General features: G+C 36.8%; 1 protein-coding gene across 1 annotated transcript; it reads left to right on the top strand.

The window, feature by feature from the left end:
• The first annotated feature begins 5,235 nt into the window (after positions 1 to 5,235).
• On the top strand, positions 5,236 to 22,063 carry LOC136359247 (ATPase family AAA domain-containing protein 2-like). Its single transcript, XM_066315743.1, has 16 exons — positions 5,236 to 5,458; positions 7,908 to 8,006; positions 9,071 to 9,155; positions 9,899 to 10,061; positions 10,277 to 10,392; positions 11,662 to 11,836; positions 12,430 to 12,518; positions 12,850 to 13,009; positions 14,176 to 14,266; positions 14,684 to 14,992; positions 16,746 to 16,836; positions 18,196 to 18,379; positions 19,915 to 20,100; positions 21,190 to 21,325; positions 21,570 to 21,688; positions 22,037 to 22,063. Exons 1-16 carry the CDS (start codon positions 5,236 to 5,238, stop codon positions 22,061 to 22,063), a joined length of 2,253 nt encoding a protein of 750 aa, XP_066171840.1.
• Positions 22,064 to 22,356: the final 293 nt, after the last annotated feature.

Genomic DNA, 22,356 nt, shown 5'->3' with positions numbered 1-22,356 from the left:
ATCAATTAAACCATGGCATAAGCATAATAAGTTAATATGTATATATATTTGTGTCTGTTTGTATAATTACATAAATTTGTATGTATACTAATTTAATAGGTCCAAAGGATCTCTCTTAAACTTGCAAAAACTGTAAAATGCTGTCTTTTGCTCCTGAAAACACAGTTAAAAGTTATGTAAAGTCTTGCAATAATAGAAATTACTCAGTCACAGCACAAATAATTATCAATATTATGATAGAATAAATGAATAAATATATAATAGGATTGTTATAAAAATACACTTTTGCACTTTGAACTAAATTTTCTGGATAATTCTTAGTTTGCAGTAGCTCTGATTAGAACTTCTGGTTTTAAAGGGTTTATCTTTCTTTTCATCTGCTATATTTTTCTTTTTTTCATGAATTTATTTTTAATAAAAGTCTTTAAAGAATATTGTAAAGTTGACTGAGATCTTAAATCTGAAGAAAACTATAGATGGTGCATCTTAGCTATTTTAGAACAACATACACAAATTCAAGGTGAAATCTTACAGAGCATTAAGTAAGACAGTAAGAATCATTTATCATTTTCATCACAGAAATAAAAGCTAAAGATATGTAGATTCTTTTGCTCACTAGTTTACATCTTAGCATTAATATTACTTTATTCCTTGCTTTCTTTTTGGTATTACTGAGAATAAAGGCTTTTTTACACCTCCTCCCCTCCATTTTTATTTTGTTTATGAAAGCAAGATAAATTAATTCTTTTTTCTTCTGATAATTGGGCCGTATTAAGTGCACAGAATATTTAATCTTAAAAACAAATCAACAGCACATAAAACCATTATGTATGTAGGTGATTATTAATATATGCTGCTATTTTTATAGTTACAATAGAGTTACAGATATAAAGTGATTTTCCAAATCTGGAAATGAAACATCGGCAACACAACCAGTAGATGGCCCCAGCCAAACATCACTCTTACACCGTGATCTCTGGTTTGACGGATGTTGTATTGGTGAAACTGTCTTACAGGGCATTGTATTATGAAACAGGAGAATGGAAAAAGCCTTGCTACAATACTCAATTCACTGATATATAAAAATTTTAGAGATCGGAATGATAGATAAAGAATTCTTCATAGCTACCCAAAGTCTAGGGTGGCCATCAATAAAACCATGAATCAGCTGAAGGTTTAAGGGGATTTGACTTTACACTGGAATGAGCCCCCAAATGAAAACAAATGTATGAAGCAAGTGGCGTTTCTCAAGGTGATAATGCACACAGAATTAAAATTTGAAGAAAAAATTATACCTTTTAAAATGCTATATGGAGAAAAGTTCATACAAGTGAGGACTGCAGTGTATACAGCTGAGCTGGAGACTGGATCCTGCTGAATGCAACAAAGGAATCAATGTTTAATTTCACTTAATAGTGCTATTGGAAAAACATTTCTCTTGCTATTTAAATTCAAAAAAATTATTAGACTCATCGACATTGTAGAGGAGTTATATTTTAAGAACTGAATTGTAAAAGAAAGTAATTATTTTACTGTGACCAAAGCATCCATTGGTGATTGTAAATGCAGATGTGGTTCAGATTTTCAACTGAACTTTCAAGTAATTTATTTAAATCTATATATTAATGTGCAAAAGAAAAGTGGAAGTCAAAAGGAAAAAGAATTATGTAACAATAATGTTGTATTGTAGACCAGATGATTAGAAAAAACAAGCATCAGGGGGAAGCTGCTCAATTGAGTGTCTTGTTTCCATGTAATTTTTTTGTCAATGTGTCAACTATCTATGTAATTCCTTAATGAGCTGGGTACCTACTGATACCATATATCAGGGTATGTTTGGGTAATTGTAGCATGTATTTTTTAATGATATAAACTTCAATTATAGAGGTTTAGCAGTTCCAAACAATCAGGAGATTCAAAGATCCAAATGAAAAGTAATATGAAATAAATTGCATTTATGTATCTTTCTGGAATATGAAGTAGATAGTTTTTATTTTAACAAAAATCGAGGAAATGGCACATAAACGTACAAGATGAGAAGATTTAGAATAGTCAGAATCAAAAATGTCGATGCAAGCTTAAGCCCCTCTGCAAAGGTACTTTACAATGGCCTTGCATTATCAGATCATAAATTGTTCTTTCTATATACCCTTCCTCATTTATTGGAATGAATGGATGGTGCCAAATATTTCACTATTATTTTCTCGCCATTTCAACACGTGATCTTGCATTTTGTTTATCACTCTCTGCTCAAATGCTGCTCTTGATAGACATTGTTCATATCTTAGACTTTTCTATGGTATTCCTCATGACAGCACCTAAGCACTTCACAACCAACTACTAATTTCTCTTGACTCTCATGATCTGTGTCCGTGGTATCATGTATCATCTTTGCTTGCTGAAAGTAAATTAAGCTGATATGAAGGTTGCACAAGAAATCCTGGAAATCCCTCAATTCACATCAAATACCTGGATGGAGAAACATTGATGGAGATTCAGGTCCAAGTATGAATGTTTCTTTATCTTAGGAGCAGGGCAAAAAGCCACAGACTTGATGAATATACATCTTGTTTGGCTATTCAGACACGATATAAGGTTTTACATTTCTATTCATTCCAGGCTTTGGATGCAAACAAAGGAAGTATGGCCAAAATTGCTCACTCACTTTAGATACGTAAGATGGGGTCCCTTGGAGCTGATTTTTCATAGTAATTAATAACTTCAGGCTGCCTAGTCTCCTGGAATTAAGTTCTAAAAATACTACAAAAAGGAAAATAGGACAAATTATCACAGTCACTTTGGTTTAGATGAATAGATGAATTATCCTTTAGCTCATCTTCTGACTAACTATGGGTAGCTGCAATTCCTTGAAGACCTTCAGTCTACTAAATATTAAATTACAACTATAAGATTTTAAAATTCCACAAATCAAATGAGAGGATTTAAAATCTGGTATAGAAAATGAGGGAAACAAAATTAACTGCAATTTTGAAAAATTATTATTTAAATTATTCCAGTATGCCCATGGAATTTTACAGAAAAAGAGCAATGTATATTCTTCTGGGCAATACTCAAATATTCCTAAATCCAGCAACTGTTCCACAAGTGTTACATCATTCACTACAGCAAATTTGGGACTGCCTCATATTTAGCATCTTGTTCAACACAAATGTTCCGATAAAGACAGGATTTTCTGAGAAAGAATATTCTCATTAAATGACCCCTCTTGGAAAGGGACTCACATAGCTGAGCTGAATTAGCATTATCAAAGCAATCCCAGATATGGTGTGGTCCATCCCCTGAATATGAGTCACTGATGTTCTCTTAATGCAGACGTTCTTTTGGCTGAGTGTTTTAGAATGCTAAATCACAAAGAAGCAAATACACTATTAAATTTATAAAGATTTCTTATTGTTGCTGGCTCATTCCACATCTCCAAGCAGTAAGCATAAAGTAATAAAATTCAAATTTATAACTTGTGTTCGATAATATGGCCAAGAGCAATTCAATATTATAACATTATAGCTTGCTTCAGTTGGTCTCAGCTGCTTTCCTACTGGAATATATGTCAGAAAATGCTATATGGAAGTGTGACTGTTTTATTACTAGACTATATCAGACATTTATTTAAATTTTTAATTTTTTTATATTTGACTTTGTAATTCTTTTATGCTTATGCATACTGGCATGTTTCAGAACTTATGATCTCCCTGTCTGTTTCTCTAGGTTTCTAACACAATATTTGTATGCATGTCTGCATTATTTTTTTTCTTTTTTGTCCTTTATCTCCTTAAAAAAACAATTTAAAATACAAAAGGATTATCAGTATTATTTTAAAAATTGGTTATAATTACATACCATGCTAATTCTATGTGTGCTGACTGCTTTAAAAAAAAATTGCTCTGAAGCAAACACCAGAAATTGCACAGAAGAAAGAAAAACCCCAGCAATTATTTCTTTTGCTTCCCTTTTCATAGTTAGTGTTAACTGTGATTACAATAAAAAGATAAACAGCTAATAATGAAGAGCTGTACATGGTTTTTTGTGGTCTGATGTGGTAATATTTGGTTGCAGCTTCTGGGTTACATACCAGAGGATGTATGAGCAGCTGCCTGTAGCTGTTAGGCCATGAGTGAGTAGCTCAGACCTCCCAACTTCTGCCCTTATGTTTAATACATGCACAGTGGATATTGCTAAGGCTCCCTACATCTCAGTTTCCACATATGCCAATCCAGAAATAACTGTGTTTTAACAAAGAATAGGTCAAAGAGTATTCACTTGTGATGTTCTCTTCTGTACCACAGTTAAAAGTTTTCTTGTCATTGTTCTCTATGAATTATTCCAAGTGATGGGGGATCCTGGCAACTCCCAGTTCTTACTGGCTTGAGCTGGAGGGATAAGAGCTATATCTACTTCATGAACTTTGAAGCTGTTTCTATTTTTGCTTTGGAACAGGAAATGAAAGATTTTGGAATTAACAGGTTTGGATAAGTTGTATCCTACAGGTTTAAAGAACTGTTGAGGAGTTGGACCATTAATGTTGATTTTCAGTAAGTCTTGCTACACAGGGGAAATTTCAGGAGTGCAAAGGAAAGGTAATATGCCAATATTTTAATAGAATATAAGAAATGAGCCAGGAAATTATAGACTTGTCAGTGTCACATAATTCCTCAGGAAAAAGTAATGGAACAGATAACATGAAACTGAATTGATAACGAATTAAAAGCGAGTAGCAGAATTAATGCCAATTCATTTGTATTTACGAAAAATAATGTGATCAAACCAGTTTCACGTTATACTTTCTGTAATGTGAGTTGGGACAAAAGCTGAAGAAAAGGTAATTTTGAGGTCCACCAAAGCTGCAAACTTGACAAAGTAGTTACACCACTACAAATCAGTCTCTTTTGTTTGGCAAATTTAAAAGTGTCTAGGGTTTTTCATCACGTTATAAAGCTACTGAAATAAGCTCTATTAGCAAGCATTTGGGCATAATATTGGTTAGGGATTTTCTCATTTTGGCAATGGAAAAAGATCTATTTCCTGGCAGGAAGACATCAATGTGTTTAGGCTGAGACTTCCTGTGTGTGTGCCCCTCCATACGCAACGGGTCTGTAGTGTGAGGGTGATGAGACACTGGAACAGGCTGCCCAGGGAAGTTCTGGATGCCCTGTAGTAGGCCAGGTTGGTAGGGCCTAGGGAAAGGAGTCCCTACTCACAGCAGAGGGATTGAAATCAATGACCTTCAAAGGTTCCCACCAACCCAAACCATTCCATGATTCTGAAATTGTGAAGTTCTGGGCTGCAAGAGGCATTTTCTATAGCAGAGTCCCACCAGGACTGGGCGTGGCCACGCCTGGAACTTTGGAGGGGGCTGTTGCTGAGCAACCTCACAGCCTTCCAGTCAACATTCCACAGCAGCTGGCACACAGGGTCCCTCTCTTTTACTCTGCCTGCATGGGTATGTCTTGTCATTATTGTTAAAGTGCTAATTTATATAAAGTGTGGTCTTTTTACCACCAAGCTCTTGAACCTGAGCTTTTTTTTTGGCAACGGGTTCTAGTGGTTGTTTAAGACTTCAGTTCAGAGTATGTCCAGAAGGGTGTATCTGGCAGGTGTTTCATGTGTAAAGAATTTGGGAAAGCTAATGTTTAAATTGGCTACTGGTGTCCTCATTTTCGGTTTGCCTGTTGCAGAGATCATCAAACCTGAGTTTCTGCTATTTGTGGGCTGGTTCTTGTGCTCCAAAACAATCATTTTATGCTGTGACTTTTGGTCTATTAAACTTTTCCTCTAAATCAGTTTTCTTGGCATCAGAAGCACCTTCATGTTTAATTAACTTTTCTTTCATGCTTAAAAATAATTTTCTAATGCCAGGTCGAGTTAAGATGCAGTGGAAGGTTGGATACAAAGTGAAACCATCCTAGTATTTCTGTCTGTGTGTCTGTAACCTAATTCTCTTTGTAAAGCCCACACTGACATGGTTTTCTGAAAGGTGTGCAAAGTGTAAAAGCAGTGAGATATTTTTTCTACCGTATATAGTCACAGAAAATCAGCATAAGACCTTAATTCCAGTTACAAGAAGAGTAAGCCCTACTAAGAGTTGAAGTTGATGGTCCTTGTCACTTCCTTCCAACACAGTCTGAGGAAGAGTGTGAGCTAAAAATGACTTAATGCTATCATGCAGAGCAACCTTAGTGTGATGACAGAGTTCCATAATTTTTTCTGTTATCTTAATATGATCTTCAGAGTTCATTTTTTTATGGCTAAATTAGATTTTTTATTGTGTTCAGCAAGAGGAGAAAATAAACCTGAAAATGGTGTATGATTGCAATTGCTTAACCACTTGTTCATAATTCTCTCTGTAAAATAGTAAATTTTTTGACCTAATTTTTAAGTAGTGTTGAAAAAATTAGCTGGAGGTCAATTACTTGCTTTGTGCACACTATATTGAAGTGTCATGCTGGTTATGTGTGCTGGTTTCAATGAGATTTTTTGTACCTGCCTATCTTTTCTCTTACATGTCAACTTTGTGTCTTAGTATTTCAGAAGCAGTCTTGCAAAAAAGTGGATGACAGGGAGAAGATTCGTATGATATTTCATGTGGAGGAATTATTAAGTTGTATTTTTAATTTAGCTGAACAAGCTTCCAAAGTACAGTTTGGTCTAGAAAACTGTTTGGTTTTGCTCACCAATTATAGTTAAATACCTTACAGTCATGTTACATCTAAACTCTAAGGGTGGATGATATCTTCTTCAGAAGAAACTGAAAAATAGCAGTGAAATGCTGCAATACATGCCATAAACTATGCTTTCTGAATTGTATTATGACTTTTGAATGGACTCTGCTTATGAACAGCTGTTTCAGGGCTTGAGTTTTCACTTCAAATCTTACTAAGAACTGATGCATGCTTTATCTGTGTTTTCCTCCAGCCTTGCCTGTGAGCTCAAGTAGTCCTCTGTTGTGAGAAGAACTCATGTGAAAATGATATTCAACAACCATATCCCCATATAGTTTTCCTTTATTAAGTTAGTCCACTGTCCTTTTGAATGACAGGGGCTTTGCTTTTTAAACATCTTCATAGCCTGCTTTTATAGGTATTTTTTTGTTTAGACCTGAATTCCTTTGTTTTCTTTGGTTTTGTTTGTTTATTTTCTAATGAAAGCAGAATTTTCCATAGTACTTTGTTTATCATCTCTCAAATTCCAGGATGATTTTTTTGTCTGCTAGGAATTGCTTTGTCCCAGGTTCTGCTCCTACACTCTTGGATTATTTACCTGGGATTAACTGATGCACTCTTTTTTGCATCTGGGAAAGTGTTTAACTATCACCTGTACTAAATCCTATTTTAGAGCAGAAATGCTTGTTATTAATCCTGGGTACCAGGCAGATGCTCCCATTCTCCCCTCCTGTGCCTAATGTAATCTTTAGTGTATATGGAGTCCCTTGATAATGTCACCATATAAGTAACAAATATGCCCACAGTTTTTTTGTATATTTCTGACTGATCTTTCTTTTTTCTCTTAATTAGGAAAGCCAAAATATGGGAAGAACTAACAATGAAAAACCTGATGATCCAGGTAGCATTGTAGCCTATTTCTGCTTTAAATATTCTTGATTATGGTCCAACCAAAAGCCTTGTCTTTAACAATTGAAATGGGCTGAATTACTTGTTGTTTTTTCATCTATTAAAGAATTTATGTTGCGATTGCCATTATAAGCTGTAAGCTCTAGGGCTGCACTATAGTGAGCTCATAACAGGTATTCAGAGGAAAAAAAAATCCATGTTTTTCCAAAATGCTTACAAGATAAAGGGCTGTGGACAGGTGGGGATATGTCATGTAGTGTGTCTTGAATACATCACATCTGCAACAGTACTTACACAACTTAACCTTGTGTTGATGTGCAGTTGTTTCCCCAGAAAGCAATGAAGGAAAAGAAGGCGATGGCCTGCGCCGCTCCTTCCGGCAGAGAAAAGCTGCTGAGCACTATGAATCTCCTTTGGAAAGTAGGTGTGCTGGGCTGACCTTGGCTTGACACTTGTGCTCACCAAGCTGCTCTGTCACTCCCGCCTCTCAGCTGAACTGGGGACAGAAAATAAGATGGAAGACAATTTGTAGGTTAAGGCATTTCACCAAAGCAAAAGAAAAATTTGTGCACAAAGAAAAAAAACAACTTTGTTTTCTTCTTCTGCAAGTGACGTCTGGCCACTTCACAGGAAGCAGGGCTTCAGCACATGTAGCAATTGCTCCAGAATGCAAACATTTAAAATAAGAAAATCCCCACCTTCCTCCTACTTTTCTTAACTTTTATAGCTAAGCTGATGTCATATGAAATGGAAAATCCCTTAGGTTAATTTGGGTCAGCCATCCCAGCTGTGTCCTCTTCCAGAATCTTCCCAGTCTATTGCGTGGGAGTGGAATGTTGGGGAGACAGTGCTGATGCTGTGCCAGCACCTCTCAGCAATAGCCAAAACATTGGTGTGTTATCAACACCTTTCCAGCTGCCAAGGCACAGCACAGCACTGTGAGGGCTGCTGTGGGGAAAATTAACTCCATCCCAGTCAGACCCAAGACAGTATGTTATACAATACTTTATATTATACAGTGTCTCTTGAGAGCTAATTTCTTGCATGGAAATGGATGGTTGGTTTAGGTTTTTTTTTTTAATGAAAATACAAGTACAAAACTTCTTCTCTTTATATTTCTTACTTCATTCTGCCAGTAAATCTCATTGCATGCATGTATCCTGTGCACATTCTATCTTATTTTCTTGCCATTTGGCAACCTTATTTTTTCTTTTCAGTTAAAAAAAAAATGACCTATCTACACTTAAAAGAATAGCAATTTAACAGATTTAATAATCTTGCTCTTGTGGTTTTCAATTTTTCTTGAATATCAAGTGTGTGTCTTTTTACTTCTATTGTGCACTTATTAAATCACCCAACATCCCCTCCTTGAAACTTTCCCTGAAATTAGAGATGGATAATACCTGTCCCATTTTCTGCCTTTGATTATCCTAGTTTCTCTCAAACTTGTTTGTAACAAATTCTAAATTCTTTGCTTTCAATAGATCTAAGAATACGTAACCGAAGGTCTTCCAAACGTACTTCATGTGTCAAAGAGAGAGATTCAGGCAAAAAAAAAAAACCTAAAAGGTTGGTGTACGGTTCATGACAGTTCTCCTTAAAAAGAGTGTTGTTGTTCATATGACTGAATAATGTTTTCTAGATTTTTTTGGACTGGTGGTAATTAGAGATTAATATAATTGCAGATTGTTACTGTGGTAGTCTGAGGATGTAAGGAAAACAAATACTGCAGGGAGGCCATCCTTTTTATTGGCCATTAGATTTTATTTAAAAATGCTGTATTTTTGGTCACTGGTAAGATGATGAGGGTTGTGGCTGAGATTGTGTAACTGAAATTCAGTTTTCTGGACTGGAAGCCTTAATGTCTCTCTCAAAATCTTAGATTTAAAGGGTGTACAAATTAAGATTTAAGACTTAATCTTAAAGACTACAGTTTATTAAAACTGAAGACAACTTACAGGGAGACCCTATATGGAAGTTTCAATGGATTTTTTTATTCAATCACTCAGGAGAGTTCATGTTTCTTTATGAAACTATCCTTAAACAAGAAAAAGGCCTAATGAAATTCTAAATTATAGCAATAGTCATACTTGCAAGTGCTAAGAGTTTTAAAAATAATTAACTCAGTTTAAAGTTCTTTATTTACTCATGACCATTAAATGTAAAACAACCAGAATTAATAGCCATTTAGGAAGTTTATGCTCATTTATAAGGTCTTTTGGATTCACTTGCTATCATTATAAAATCAAAAATCATCTAACTGCATAATAAATTAGAAAGCACTTTTTTCTTTCTCCTTTTATTCAAATTAGGTCTCTTTCGGCCAGCTCTCAGAAAGATAACATAAAGGGAGTTCCAAATGATCACGCGAAAACTGAAGCAATTCAGAAAGCCAACTTAAATGAAGTCAATAAAGACCACATGAGAATTGGAGCAAGTCTGGTTGGTGTGGAGCAAATGCAAATAGATGGTTCAGTAAGTGTTTTTATTTCATTGTGTCAGTGAAACATTTGCAATATTTATGAAAGCTTCAAGTAATGGAGCATCTACAGCTCCCTTGGCTTACAGTTTTCTCTCAAGCAATTTGTAAATTCCCACTAACATTTTCTTTGTGCTGACATCAATTTGTGATGGAACCTTATAGAGGTTGCAGCTTTCTTTAACATGTGTTCTGTTGACTTCATCTTTAGGCACAATTTCATGGTGTGGGTGGTCTATCTGACCACATTTCAGCTTTAAAAGAGATGATCATTTTGCCGTTGCTTTATCCTGACGTCTTTGAGATATTGAAATTTAAACCTCCAAGGTAAGAGACACCATTTAAAACTATAAGTTCTTAACTCAATTATTTTCAGAATATTGAACTGAGGTATCAACATGTTTCCATGCTTCAAAGCTTTCAGCAGTGTATATGGTTCTTTTTAGCACGAATAAAAAGTAATTTTTAAAAAAAGGATAGAATGCAACATACATGTATGTAGGTTCAGAGATTTACTGTGTGGCAAGACTATCCTTTAAAAATGTCTTGCCTTTAGAACGTGGAGTTAGAGATTTTTTTTCTTTAGAATCCTGCATGCAACTGGACTTGATTAGTTTGTAAGTAGGAAGGAATTATCTGCTGCTAGTTAACTGTAGTTTGTTTTGTGGATGTCTAGTTCTGTCTTACATAAACCCTTTTTTTCCCCAAGTATTTTCAGGTATTAGTTTTACAATTGATGGGACTTGCAACTAGAACTTCGCAGTGGTGTTTTTTTTTTTTTTTTTTTTTTTTTTGTTTTTTTTTTGTTTTTTTTTTGGCTAAAATAATAAAATGTTCCCTTCTTACACAGCTAAGCGAGTTCTGTGTTATGAAATGAGGTTATTAGTGATTCATTAGCTTTATATATCCTTGGTCATGGTATACTGAAATAGGATTTTAAATTCTTTGCTTCCAGTGAATTTAAAAGTATTACAAACATTGAAAAGAAAATCAGTGTTTTGCTTCTTTATTCATTGAAATTCTTTTTGAAGCAGCAGTGCATTGACTCTGCTAGCTGATGGAAATACAGAAATACAGAATACCTTTCCCTTTTTAGACTATTCTTCTTCCTTAATCACCAGCAAAAGGGAGATCAATCCAGTCACTTAAAACTTTTTAAGGGAGAATGAAATGCTTTACTCTCAAATATTGATTTTTGTGAAAACAAGAATGAATATGAAGTGAATCATTGAAAAATGAACTGATGATTCCTGGGTTAGCCCAGTCTCATATTCTGCACTGTAAGTTTGCTCTTGTTTTGCTCCACTCTACTATAACCATCTCTGTTGTTTTGTCAGAACTGGCATTCTACTATCTTTTCTCAAGATTCTGTACATTTGTATTATTCTCTTCATTAATTTTGTTTGCTGCCTTGCAGAATTGTGTAAGAACACTTTTGACTTTTCTTACACTTCAGCTGTTACTATCTTACCCGTGAAGTGTTCAGCTTAGGAAAGCAGAGTTGTGTGTTTTAGGGATGGGGGTTGTAATAGATACTTTTCCATGATGCTTTTTCTGATGAGATTTTTTTAAAAAATTCTTTCTTTTAAATTGTAGAGGCTGTTTATTCTATGGTCCACCAGGGACTGGAAAGACCTTGGTTGCTCGTGCACTTGCTAACGAATGTAGCAGAGGTGACAGGAAAGTAACCTTTTTCATGAGAAGTGCTGCCGACTGCATGAGTAAATGGGTAGGAGAATCTGAACGACAGCTTCGTTTAGTATTTGAGCAGGTAAGGTTGAAACATCCCATGTGTTCCGTTGGAATTGTAACTAACTTTTTGTGGTCAAGAAGAGCTCATTCTTTTTCATGTTTTGTAATCTCTTTCCACTGAAATGGGATTATCAGTGTTCCTTTTTTCAGTAGAGTCTCTTGAGATGTATTGAAAATATTAGTAAAGCAAACAAGAAAATCATCACCACCCTCAAAAACCCTCCACCATACACACAACTCAGTCACAGAAAGCAAGAGATGGTAACTTTAAGTGAGAGGGAAACAGATGCAGGGTGAAATCATGTTCATTTAAATTAGTAATGGAAAGTCTCTTCCAGGAACTTTGAGTCTTGTCTCTATTGTCATGGTTGCCAAATAGCAGTAAAAACTACTCGTAGGATTTGTTTCCTGTCACCCAGTCTCAGTGGGTTGACAAGCTGCTGTTTTCTGTTGACAGGCTGCTGTTTCACATTAGGTTAATTAGTAGAGATCCCTGATGCTGGTCTGAAAAATCTAGCTCCAGTGCCTTTTTAACCATAATGACCTTCATGCATTTTCTCTTTCAAGTAGTGCTTTTTTCCTCATGTCAGTGTTCCTATGTTTTCTTTGTAGGCCTACCAGATGCGACCTTCAATTATTTTCTTTGATGAGATCGATGCTCTTGCTCCTGTAAGGTCCAGCAAACAAGACCAGGTTCATAGGTAAGACATGTCTTGTATCTACATAAAAGATGTTTAATCTTCATGAAAAAAAGAGTTCAACCTACTTATCTGGACGTGACACCTTCATTTAACCTGAAAACTCGTAATTCAGTACTAGTGAATTTCAGATTATTTTTAAACAATAATTGGAAACAATTCATTAAGCTTGATATCAGTACAAGGTCTGTGTTAGCTTATCTGTATTTTGGTATGTCTTAAAATAGCTCTTGTCAATAAAAACTTGTCCTTTTCGAGGGATCAGTGGAGAAGGTTATGTGGGACTGAAGAAAATTTACTAAACCAGTGAATGAAAATTATATTTTTCTGTTAGCTCTGTTGTGGGGACACTTTTGACACTTATGGATGGCTTAGCCAGCAGAGGAGAGGTTGTGGTAATAGGAGCCACCAACAGACTGGACTCTATAGATCCTGCTTTGCGAAGACCTGGGCGCTTTGAACGAGAATTCCGCTTCAACTTGCCAAACAAAGAGGTCAGAACTTCGACCTTATGTGCTAAAGCCCACCTTTATAACAAATCCCTGTAATGAGCCAGCATCACGGAGCTGTGCAAGTCTCCATCTGTAGTGTTCATCTTGGACACAAGAGGGATACCTGGAGGCATTCCATTGCTCTGTGAAGGGCAAACCTGGTGCTGAATATATATAGGAATAATATGATGTCAGCAAGTAGCTGCTTCTCTCTTGGACAAAGATATGAAGTACTCTGCACAGGTGCATCACTTTGAGTTCAATGGCAATAGCTAAGCAAGGAAAAAAATTGCTTTATAGCAACCAAAAATATTGGGGTGAGGGTAGCTGGGAGGGAGATGGTGTGCAAAACTATAACTCTGCTTTTGTGGTTTTTTTCTCTGGCTATCACTGATATTTTCTTGGCACTTTTTGGAGCAAAGATACAAGGCTACTAGGATTGAAGGCTAGTAAAAATGCATGAAACAGTGCATTTAGCACAAACATTTGTATCCAGTATTTATCTGCTCTCAGGAATAAGAGACAAGGTGCCATGAAACAGATCTAGTGCACAATTCTCTGCTGTGGAAGCATTCTAGAAGTGTGCTATAATTCACCTGCGTACCAGGAGATACTCCACTGAAAGTCTTGCTAAGATCAGAGATAAGAATGGATGGTTTGACATTTTCTGGATGAGTGACGGTAGTTCGAGTCATAGTTTTTGTTCTTGGTAGCAACTGTAGCAATTTTAAATGGACTAGGACTGTTTACTTTGAATGAACTGGCCAAAAAGCAAATGTGATGAACTACTGAAACTGTCACTGTGAAATTTTGCTAAATTTGAGAAAATTTCCTTTGACACAAAATGTCCATTTGCAGATGAGCCTTTCACTACAAATTCTTCTTCAAAATCATCAGGTCTCATGCTTATAAAACTCACTTTTTATGGAAGATGCACCTTTTATTTCACTGCACCCCCCACAAGACCTTGATGTAAGAATTTAAGAATGATTAAATTTCCTGCTTGAAGAAGCAGCGAGTCTATTAATAATCGACATTTAAAATACTTAGAAGTTTAGCAGACAAGAAAAATATTTGTACTAGTGTGAGAGGTTTGGGGGTTTTGTGTTGTGGTTGTTTTCTTAAGAGAAAACTTAAGGCAAACTAAAATTCAACCGTTTTGCTTCTAGGCAAGATTAGAAATTTTCAGAATTCACACACGAGACTGGACTCTGAAGCCATCGGACACCTTACTTGAAGATCTGGCTGAGAAAAGTGTTGGTGAGTTTGAAAGCAGTGTGGGTCCTTTTCCCCTTGGCATTGTTCAACCACTCTGCCCCCAGCCTGTAGCTGCTGCGGGAGTCTGCACCTGGCTTTGTTGAATCTCATACTCATTGATCCAGCCTGTCCAGATCCAGCCCTGCAGAGCCTCCCTGATCTCCAGTAGATCAACACTCCCACCAACTCAGTGTTGTCCACAGTCCTACTGGGGGTACACTCAATCCCCTCATCCATGTCATTGATAAAGATACTAAAAAGCACTAGACTCAGTTCTGAGCCTTGGGGAACCCCACTAGTGAATCCTCTGCCAGCTGGATGTAGCATCATTCACCAACACTCTTGGCTCGCCATCTAGACAGTTTTGAACCTATATAACACCTATATATGTTGATGTAACATTCTTGTTTTGTTTGTCAGGATTCTGCGGGGCTGATATTAAAGCCTTATGTGTTGAAGCTGGGCTCTGTGCTTTGCGCCGCCGCTATCCACAGATACATGAGAGTGACAAAAGACTGAAGATAGATGCCAGATCAATTAAAGTAGCAGCAAAGGATTTTACCATGGCCATGCAGAAGATTGTTCCAGCATCACAGAGAGCTGGGGCTTCACCTGGGAGAGCACTACCGCCTATTTCAAAGCCGCTGTTAGAAAACACCCTGGAAAGAATTTTACAAGCCTTGCAGAGAGCATTTCCCCATGCAAAGCTTGCACTGAAGAAGAACCAAGGTATTACAACAGCATCTAATTGTTTAAAATCATGGCAAAGCAAAAGCTTCTGATTTCTGCAGCCAACATACACAAACTTCACAGCCATAATGACAGTGCAATTTTATACTTTGCGTGTGCAGAACAGGAGCTGTGCATGACTTGCAACATGCAGTAGAGAACTATGGGCTCTCTACTGGAGGCCCCTGTAATTGACAGTAGCTCACATCGTGTTAATAATTTCAGATATGGATCAAAGGTTTCACAAATAAGGCACTTCTTTCCAAACTGTAGAATCATAGAATGATTTGCACTGGAAGGGACCTTAAAGTTTGTCTAGTTCCAACCCTGCTGGCTTGGACAAGGACACCTTCCACTAGAGCTCCATCTAGCCCGGCTTTGAACACTTCCAAGAATTAGGCATCTACAACTTCTTTGGGCAACATGTTTCAATGCTTCACCACTCTCACAGTAAAGAATTTTTCCTAATATCCAATCTACACTTACTCTCTTTCAGTCTGAACCCTTTCCCCCTTGTTTTCGCACTACATGCTCTTGTAAGGAGTCCATCTTTTCTGTAGGTTTTCTTCAGATACTGGAAAGCCAAATGTAGGTCACCCTGATGCCTTGTCTTTTCCAAGTTAAGCAAACCAAATTTTCTCACTCTTTCCTCATAGGAGAGGTGCTCCATCCCTCTCATCATCTTGATGGCCCTCCTATGGACTTGCTCCAGCAGGTCCATGTCCTTTCAGGGCTGGGACCCCAGAGCTGATGCAGCACTGCAGGTGGGGTCTCACCAGAGCAGAGCAGAGGGGCAGCATCCCCTCCCTTGGCCTCCTGCCCACCATGCTTTGGATGCAGCCCCAGATACAATTGAGATACTTTCTAAGTTGCAAGAGCACTCAGAAATTGCTGTGTCATATCCAGCCTCTCATCCACCAGCAGCCCTAAGTCATTCTTGCTCTTGATTTGTTCATCCTCAGCTTATGTTGATATTGGGGGTTGCCCTGACCCAAATGCAGCACCTTGAACTTGGACCTGTTGAACCTCATGAGATTCCCATTGTTCCAGTTCTTGAGCTTGGTCCCTCTGGATGGCATTCCATCCTTCAGGTGTGTCAACTGGACTGCTCAGCTTGGTGTTACTAGCAAATATACTGAGGTTACACTCAATTCCTTCATATATGTCATTAATGAAAATATCAAATAACAGTTGTCCCAGTAGGGACCCCTGAGGGACATCACTTGTCACTGATGTCAACTGGAACTCTGAGCAATTAATTGCTACCCTCTGGATGTGACTATCCAACCAATTCTTTTATCCATCCACTCATCACATCCATGTGCCTCCGATTTAGAGAGAAGGACACTGTGGGGAATCACACCAAAAACTTAACAGAAATTCAGATAAATGATGTCTGCAACCCTTCCTTTGTCCACTGATGTAGTCTATAATAAACTAAATGAGGAGAGAAGGGATTTTCTGGTATCTAGGAACTACAAAAGTTGTTTTTGATCATCTTTATTCTAAGGAAAAACCCTCCCAAGTGTTTGTCAATAGAGTTAATACCTGATGCAAATCATGAGACAGGACAGCTTTGTATAGACTCCTTAGATCTCTGGTACAGCGTACTCTCCAGATAATAAAATTCAAACAACAAAATGCAAGACAAATGATTTCCAGTACTGATTTCAAAGGCATATTAAAGCAAGAGTGAGATATGAACTATTCAGTCAAGGTAACAAATTTCTTTTGTCTTTAAATCCTATTTTAGGTAACGATGGGTTTGACAGTGATGATGACTCACCATCAATCTCTGAAAAGAAGCCTGACAGCAAAAAGGCAGAATTCCGCACTTTTAGCAGGTACCTGTTTGTCCTCTTTATGGTGACATTTTTGAGATGGCTGCATCTGTAAAATGTTACGTAAATATGATGGCTGCTAAATGAAGGAGTTAAGGTTGCATGTGGGGGTGATCAATACTTGCAAGAATTCAGCTGTGACGATCCAAATGGGTACTAGATCTGACTGTTCTGACTATACTGCCATAACTGGTCAAATTGATTGGCCCAGCTGGTTCACAGATTATTAAAATATGTTGCTTTAATCCATAGTATTCCTTCAAAGACTCAAGACCCCAAAAATGCTCATTATGACCTTTTAGTTTAAAAAACCTCTATGGATTATTGGAGCCATGTTTTACCATTCTAGCTTCCAAGATGGTTGAACCAGTAGCAAATTATGTATCAGAAACAAAATCAAGAAGTAGTTTGTTAAATCACTGTGAGAAAAATTTAAATGATGTCTGCAATTTTTTTCCTTTACCCTACTGATTTTTTGTTATCATTTGACATTTTAATTGGGGAAGTCACATAGTCCAATAATTTTCATAATAGATTATTGTCAGATATTTTTCTCCCTTCCTGTGGCTGTGCTGCCCTGAAAACATGACTTGCTGAGCTTGGTTAATTCTCTAGGATCTTTGACTTCAGCAAGTAAAGGTACAATAGTAATGTGTGGGAAAATGCACAAGCCTCTTCACAAGTGTATTTCATGGATGTAAAGCAGGCTGACTAGGAAATTATTGCACAAGTCAAAAATGAAACAACTAGAATGAATAAAATAACTCTTATACATATTTAGTGCAGTGCTGTAATTTAAGCAAGCCAGTCATATTCTTCTTCAGATACAACTAATGTGTTTCAGTACCCACATTACTTTTTTTTCTAGAAATGTGGTTTTGCCCCTTTCTGCCCACCATCTCCAGGAACTGTGGCCAAATTTTAGATGAATTTGACAGGTGTAGAGATCTCACTTAAAATCAAGACAAGCTGAAAAATGTTGTGTATAGACAGTGAAGAGACCCAGACTCTTTGTGCTGTGAGAGTTGTTATTTTGCCCTGTATCAGGTGACTGACCAATTTCTTTGTGTGTATTTGCCTGGACAGTCCCACTGTGGGATTTAAGAACTGTTACATAACCCAACCAAAAGAATAGCAGAGGGGGACTGACAGGATATTTTAGCAGAGGAGTGATACCAGTTTTTGAGAAAATAGGCTTCGATAAATAGACTGGTCTTCTTGAGCACAGAATCACAGAGCAGTTTATTATTTTGTTGAACATGGAGCATATTTAGACAAGAGAAAATGTATGGGAAAAATATTTAGCATCTGTGTGCCTCATCATCACTCTTTTTTAAACTTGTTTTCTTCTGATTGTTGTAGAAATCCTTCTTACCAGCCAACATCTTTCAGGCCAAGGTTCTTACTAGTTGAAGAGCCAGGATGTGGGCAGGCTTTTGATTTGGCACCTGCCGTATTACATGCCCTGGAGAAGTTTCCAGCTTATACATTAGACCTACCAACCTTGTTTGTTAGCAGCACATCACAGGAAGAAACATGTTCACAGGTATCTATTTTTCTGTTGATCTCATAGGATTCTTGAACTGTATTATAAACTAGTGAAATAAGCACAACTCACTGTTAAAGGAGTTGGCCTGGTTTGAATTTGTTGTTACGTTTACTTTTGTCTGAAAACTCACTTTTCTTGTAGATGGAATGATACTGAATAAAGACATTTGTACATAGCTATGTTTCATTTCTATTTGAAATGAAAGAGGGAGGATGTTGCTAGCAGCTTGGGATAATGAGAGATGCTGCTAATAAGCCCCTCTTTGTTGCAAGTAATCCTGCTCGTCTTGATGGGATCCAGAAAGCTGGTTTTGTTTCTTCTTAAATGTCTGTGATCCCAGTAGCTGGCTCTGCATCAGCCTGATGGCATCATGCACTTTTTGTAACCTTCTTTTATTGTGTTTGTAGGGCAGCCAAAATTTTTGTGAAAATAATTTTCTTTCGAATATACATATACAGTGTGCTCTGCTGCAGTGAAATGCAATTAAAGTGTTGCAATTCATGGAATACTTAACGTGTAAATGGATGTGTGTTCATTAACTAGAAAAATAAATATAAGTGTATTACTGCAGTTTTGATTTTCTACCTTTAGGCAGGAAATAAATTTCATTTCTTGGTATCACTGTATTAAAATATTTTGATCTTTATTAGCAGCATTTTAGAGCTGTATAGGTCAGATCCATCATGTGACTGGATACCTGTTTGCCACACAGGAGGAACAATCCTCTTTTTGTTATGTTATGGTTGCACCTATGACAATATAAATACCCTGTCTAGTGCATGATTATACCATGTTTCCTATCTTGTGGCAGGAACTCCCTGCACAGTGTTACTCTGAAATGGTGCATAGAGAAATTTGCCATGGGAAAGGACTGTTGCCACTTCCCTTATGCAGTAGATTTGTGTCCTCTTTTGTGATTGAACTGTCATCTGTGGGCAGTGGTTTGTGATCTTTCAAAGCACATCATCTGGTCTGATGGATTCTTTGATAATGAGAGGAATGAGAGGCTTTGAGGAATTTAGCTCTTCAGGCAGGCTAAGGACTGGTCACCTCTTATAAAATATGTTTGAAATTATGATTTGTGACCAGGCTTCTTTTACTGTGTTAGCACTCATCTTTTCTCGTAGGCTCTGTTCAGGCTCTGCTCCAGTCTAATGTGGGTATGGGCTCACACTGAACTGGAAATGGTGCAGTCACATTTGTGTAGCAATTTCTCCAGGCTAAGACATCTTGCTAAAGGATTAGTCTTGCTTTTTCAGGCACATCATCATATCATCTGAGTTTTGAGGCTCTTTAGGAGTTACTTTACCTCTAAGTAGTTTTGAAATCTGATTCAGTTCTGTATCTGTCTGCATATGTCTATGAGTCAAAGTGAAAATGTTACCATACTAAGGAGTGGTTCATTTATTGGTTTGTCTTGATGTCTTGCCTTTATGCACTCTTATTTCACAAGATAGTTTGAGTAATATGTAGTTACTTAGTGGCCTGTTCTACATGATGCAGTTTTCTTATCCAAGCTTTCATTTCACCAGTTGATACGAGAAGCTCAAAGAACAGCACCAAGTATCATTTATATCCCACAAATCCCTTCGTGGTGGGAGGCTGTTGGACCTACTCTGAAAGCTGGTTTTACAGGACTACTGAATAACATTCCATATTTTGCTCCAGTTTTGCTCCTTGCAACATCTGATGTGCCACATGAAGATCTCCCTGAAGAGGTATTTCCATCAATACTTTTCTTTCTTTGTTACTCAGTCTCTTGTTAATTTGCAACTCATTGAAACATTTGAGTGCTGTGCTGCTTTTAAAAGATTTATGCTGTTATTACTCAGGCTAACCCTGTCTCTTAAAATTTGCTTAGACAAAACAATGCTGAAAGCATTTGTCTAAAATGTTTTCTGAGTAAAGAGATTGACTTTGACCCAACCTTTTTATCCCTTCTCACACACTTGTGCTTACTAGACAGACATATAGATACACTTCAGACAGCTAGTTCAGTAGCTTCAAGATGGTTTGGTGTGTACTTAGTGAAGAATACACAATGCTTGAAAGGTAGATGGGAAAAAGATTGCTTTTCTGAATTTTTTTTTACTGAAAAGGTACTGTCGTCATAGTGATAGAGTATAATTTCTATATTAAATTATTTCACAAAAAATCAATTGCTTTCTTCGTCCAGGTGGAAACTTGACAAATTAAAAAGCTAAGGACTAACTTCTGTTTAAGCAACTTGGAAATCAATTTTTAGTTGTATTTCTTAAAAAAATTAATTAAGAACATATGCTCTGCTTTCTTGAATCTGAGAGTGTTCATTAAATGAGGGTGTTTAAAATATTAATATGCTGTTCTGATTATTTTGTCTGTGTAATAGAAGTTTTTATAAAATTGATAATTGCCTTCTAAAATTTAAAAAAGCAAATAAACCAACAACTCACATTACCAAGAAGTTGGCATTGTCGGCTGAGCCCTGCCTCTTCCCTCTGTAGCTGTCATAAATATTTAAGCTAAAGGACATCAAGCTGAGTAAATGTACAATAAGCAGTATTGGTGGTGAATGCCACCCATTTCTGATTACTTTATCATACTTTTTTCATGCATTAAAATCTAGAAGATTGATTAGGGAAGGTATTTTAGTCTGCAGGTGCTATGAAAATCCAGCCTTTTAAGGCTGAGAAGTTAACTTTTAGTAGCTTGTTTTATCTAGATGACTATTCAGTGTAATTTACAAATGCATTCATCTGTTTGGAATAAAAAATAAAAACTTTTGTGGCCTTGTAAAATCTGAAGTCGCTTTTCTTCTCATGGTGTAGATAAAAACATTGTTTAATGCTAATCGTGGAGAAGTTTTCAATATCCCACGGCCTACCTGTGCTGAAAGAAAAGGGTTTTATGAGGACTTGATTATGAAGCAAGCTGCTGTACCACCTGCATCAAAAAACAATGCAGGTAAGGATATTCTGCATATACAACTTTGTTACTGTGAGTTAACAGATAATACAATATTTGCTTTGGCGATAATTCTCTGTCAATCATTTTTCATGTACTTGCATTTGAACACCATTGACTAAAATTTTTCTCTGTTATTGCAGAGAAATATTAAAAAATACTATCCTATTTTAGCTACAGAATACTTTGTGGATACTCTATTCCACATTAAGGGAAGTCATGACTTAAATTTGTGTCAATCCAGATTCACAGATACACCTTCCCGCAAGATGTTCTCAGGTGGATGTGCAACCACAAGTACTGGACAAGAAAGCAATCAAAATTAAGAAGCGAGGAGTTTATGTGGATAACTCTGAGCTCAGAGTAAGTTTAACTTCAATTTTGTTAATACTAAAGTAGGACATGTTCTTTATGATTGTAAATTGACTCCATTGTTAACCAATGCCAATCCAAACATATGGCATATATGGCTTGTGAAATAATTCAGCATGTAAGAGACTTTGACAGTTGTTTCTACAAGTGGTGTAAACTGCTGCTCTTGATGTATTTTAGAAGATGGGGTTCTCTTCCTAACTTTTAATATAAAAGGGCTTGTTAAATCTTAAAGTAGCCTGATGACAACCTTCTAGTACTGTTATTTATTAATGCAGTTTTTATGATGGATTGGAGTAGGGTTGTTTTGTTTTCCTGTTTCATGTTTTCATTTATTAGGAACCAGAAAAGGACCTTGATTTTTAGCAGGTATGGCGTTAAACCCGAAGTTAGCGGGCTGACCTAAAGCACGACCTGGATAAAATACTAATACCTGCTTTTCCATAATTCTTTAAAAATCCATTGTTAGAATTGTACATTGATACAGTTACAGTGTTATAAGATTTTTCTAGTTGCCTGTAGGAGAGAAGCTGTTACCCTAGGCTGTAGCTGGGAAAAGGGTGAAAAGTGGGCCTAGCTGCAGTGAGAAAAAGAGGTTCCTTTGCCTGAACTGGAGAGGGCATAAAAGAAGGACCTGACTTTCAGGGAATATTACTTCG

Source organism: Sylvia atricapilla, chromosome 1, assembly GCF_009819655.1.
Source record: "Sylvia atricapilla isolate bSylAtr1 chromosome 1, bSylAtr1.pri, whole genome shotgun sequence".
Classification (NCBI taxonomy): domain Eukaryota; kingdom Metazoa; phylum Chordata; class Aves; order Passeriformes; family Sylviidae; genus Sylvia; species Sylvia atricapilla.
The sequence above is the reverse complement of the archived record's forward strand: the minus strand, read 5'-3'. Positions and strand labels throughout refer to the sequence as shown.

Coding starts and splice junctions, on each gene's coding strand:
- LOC136359247 (XM_066315743.1), top strand. CDS start 5,236: ATGACCTTCAAAGGTTCCCACCAACCCAAACCATTCCATGATTCTGAA. Junction 16,837..18,195: donor GAATTCCGCACTTTTAGCAG/GTACCTGTTTGT, acceptor TGATTGTTGTAG/AAATCCTTCTTACCAGCCAA. Junction 21,326..21,569: donor TGCATCAAAAAACAATGCAG/GTAAGGATATTC, acceptor GTGTCAATCCAG/ATTCACAGATACACCTTCCC.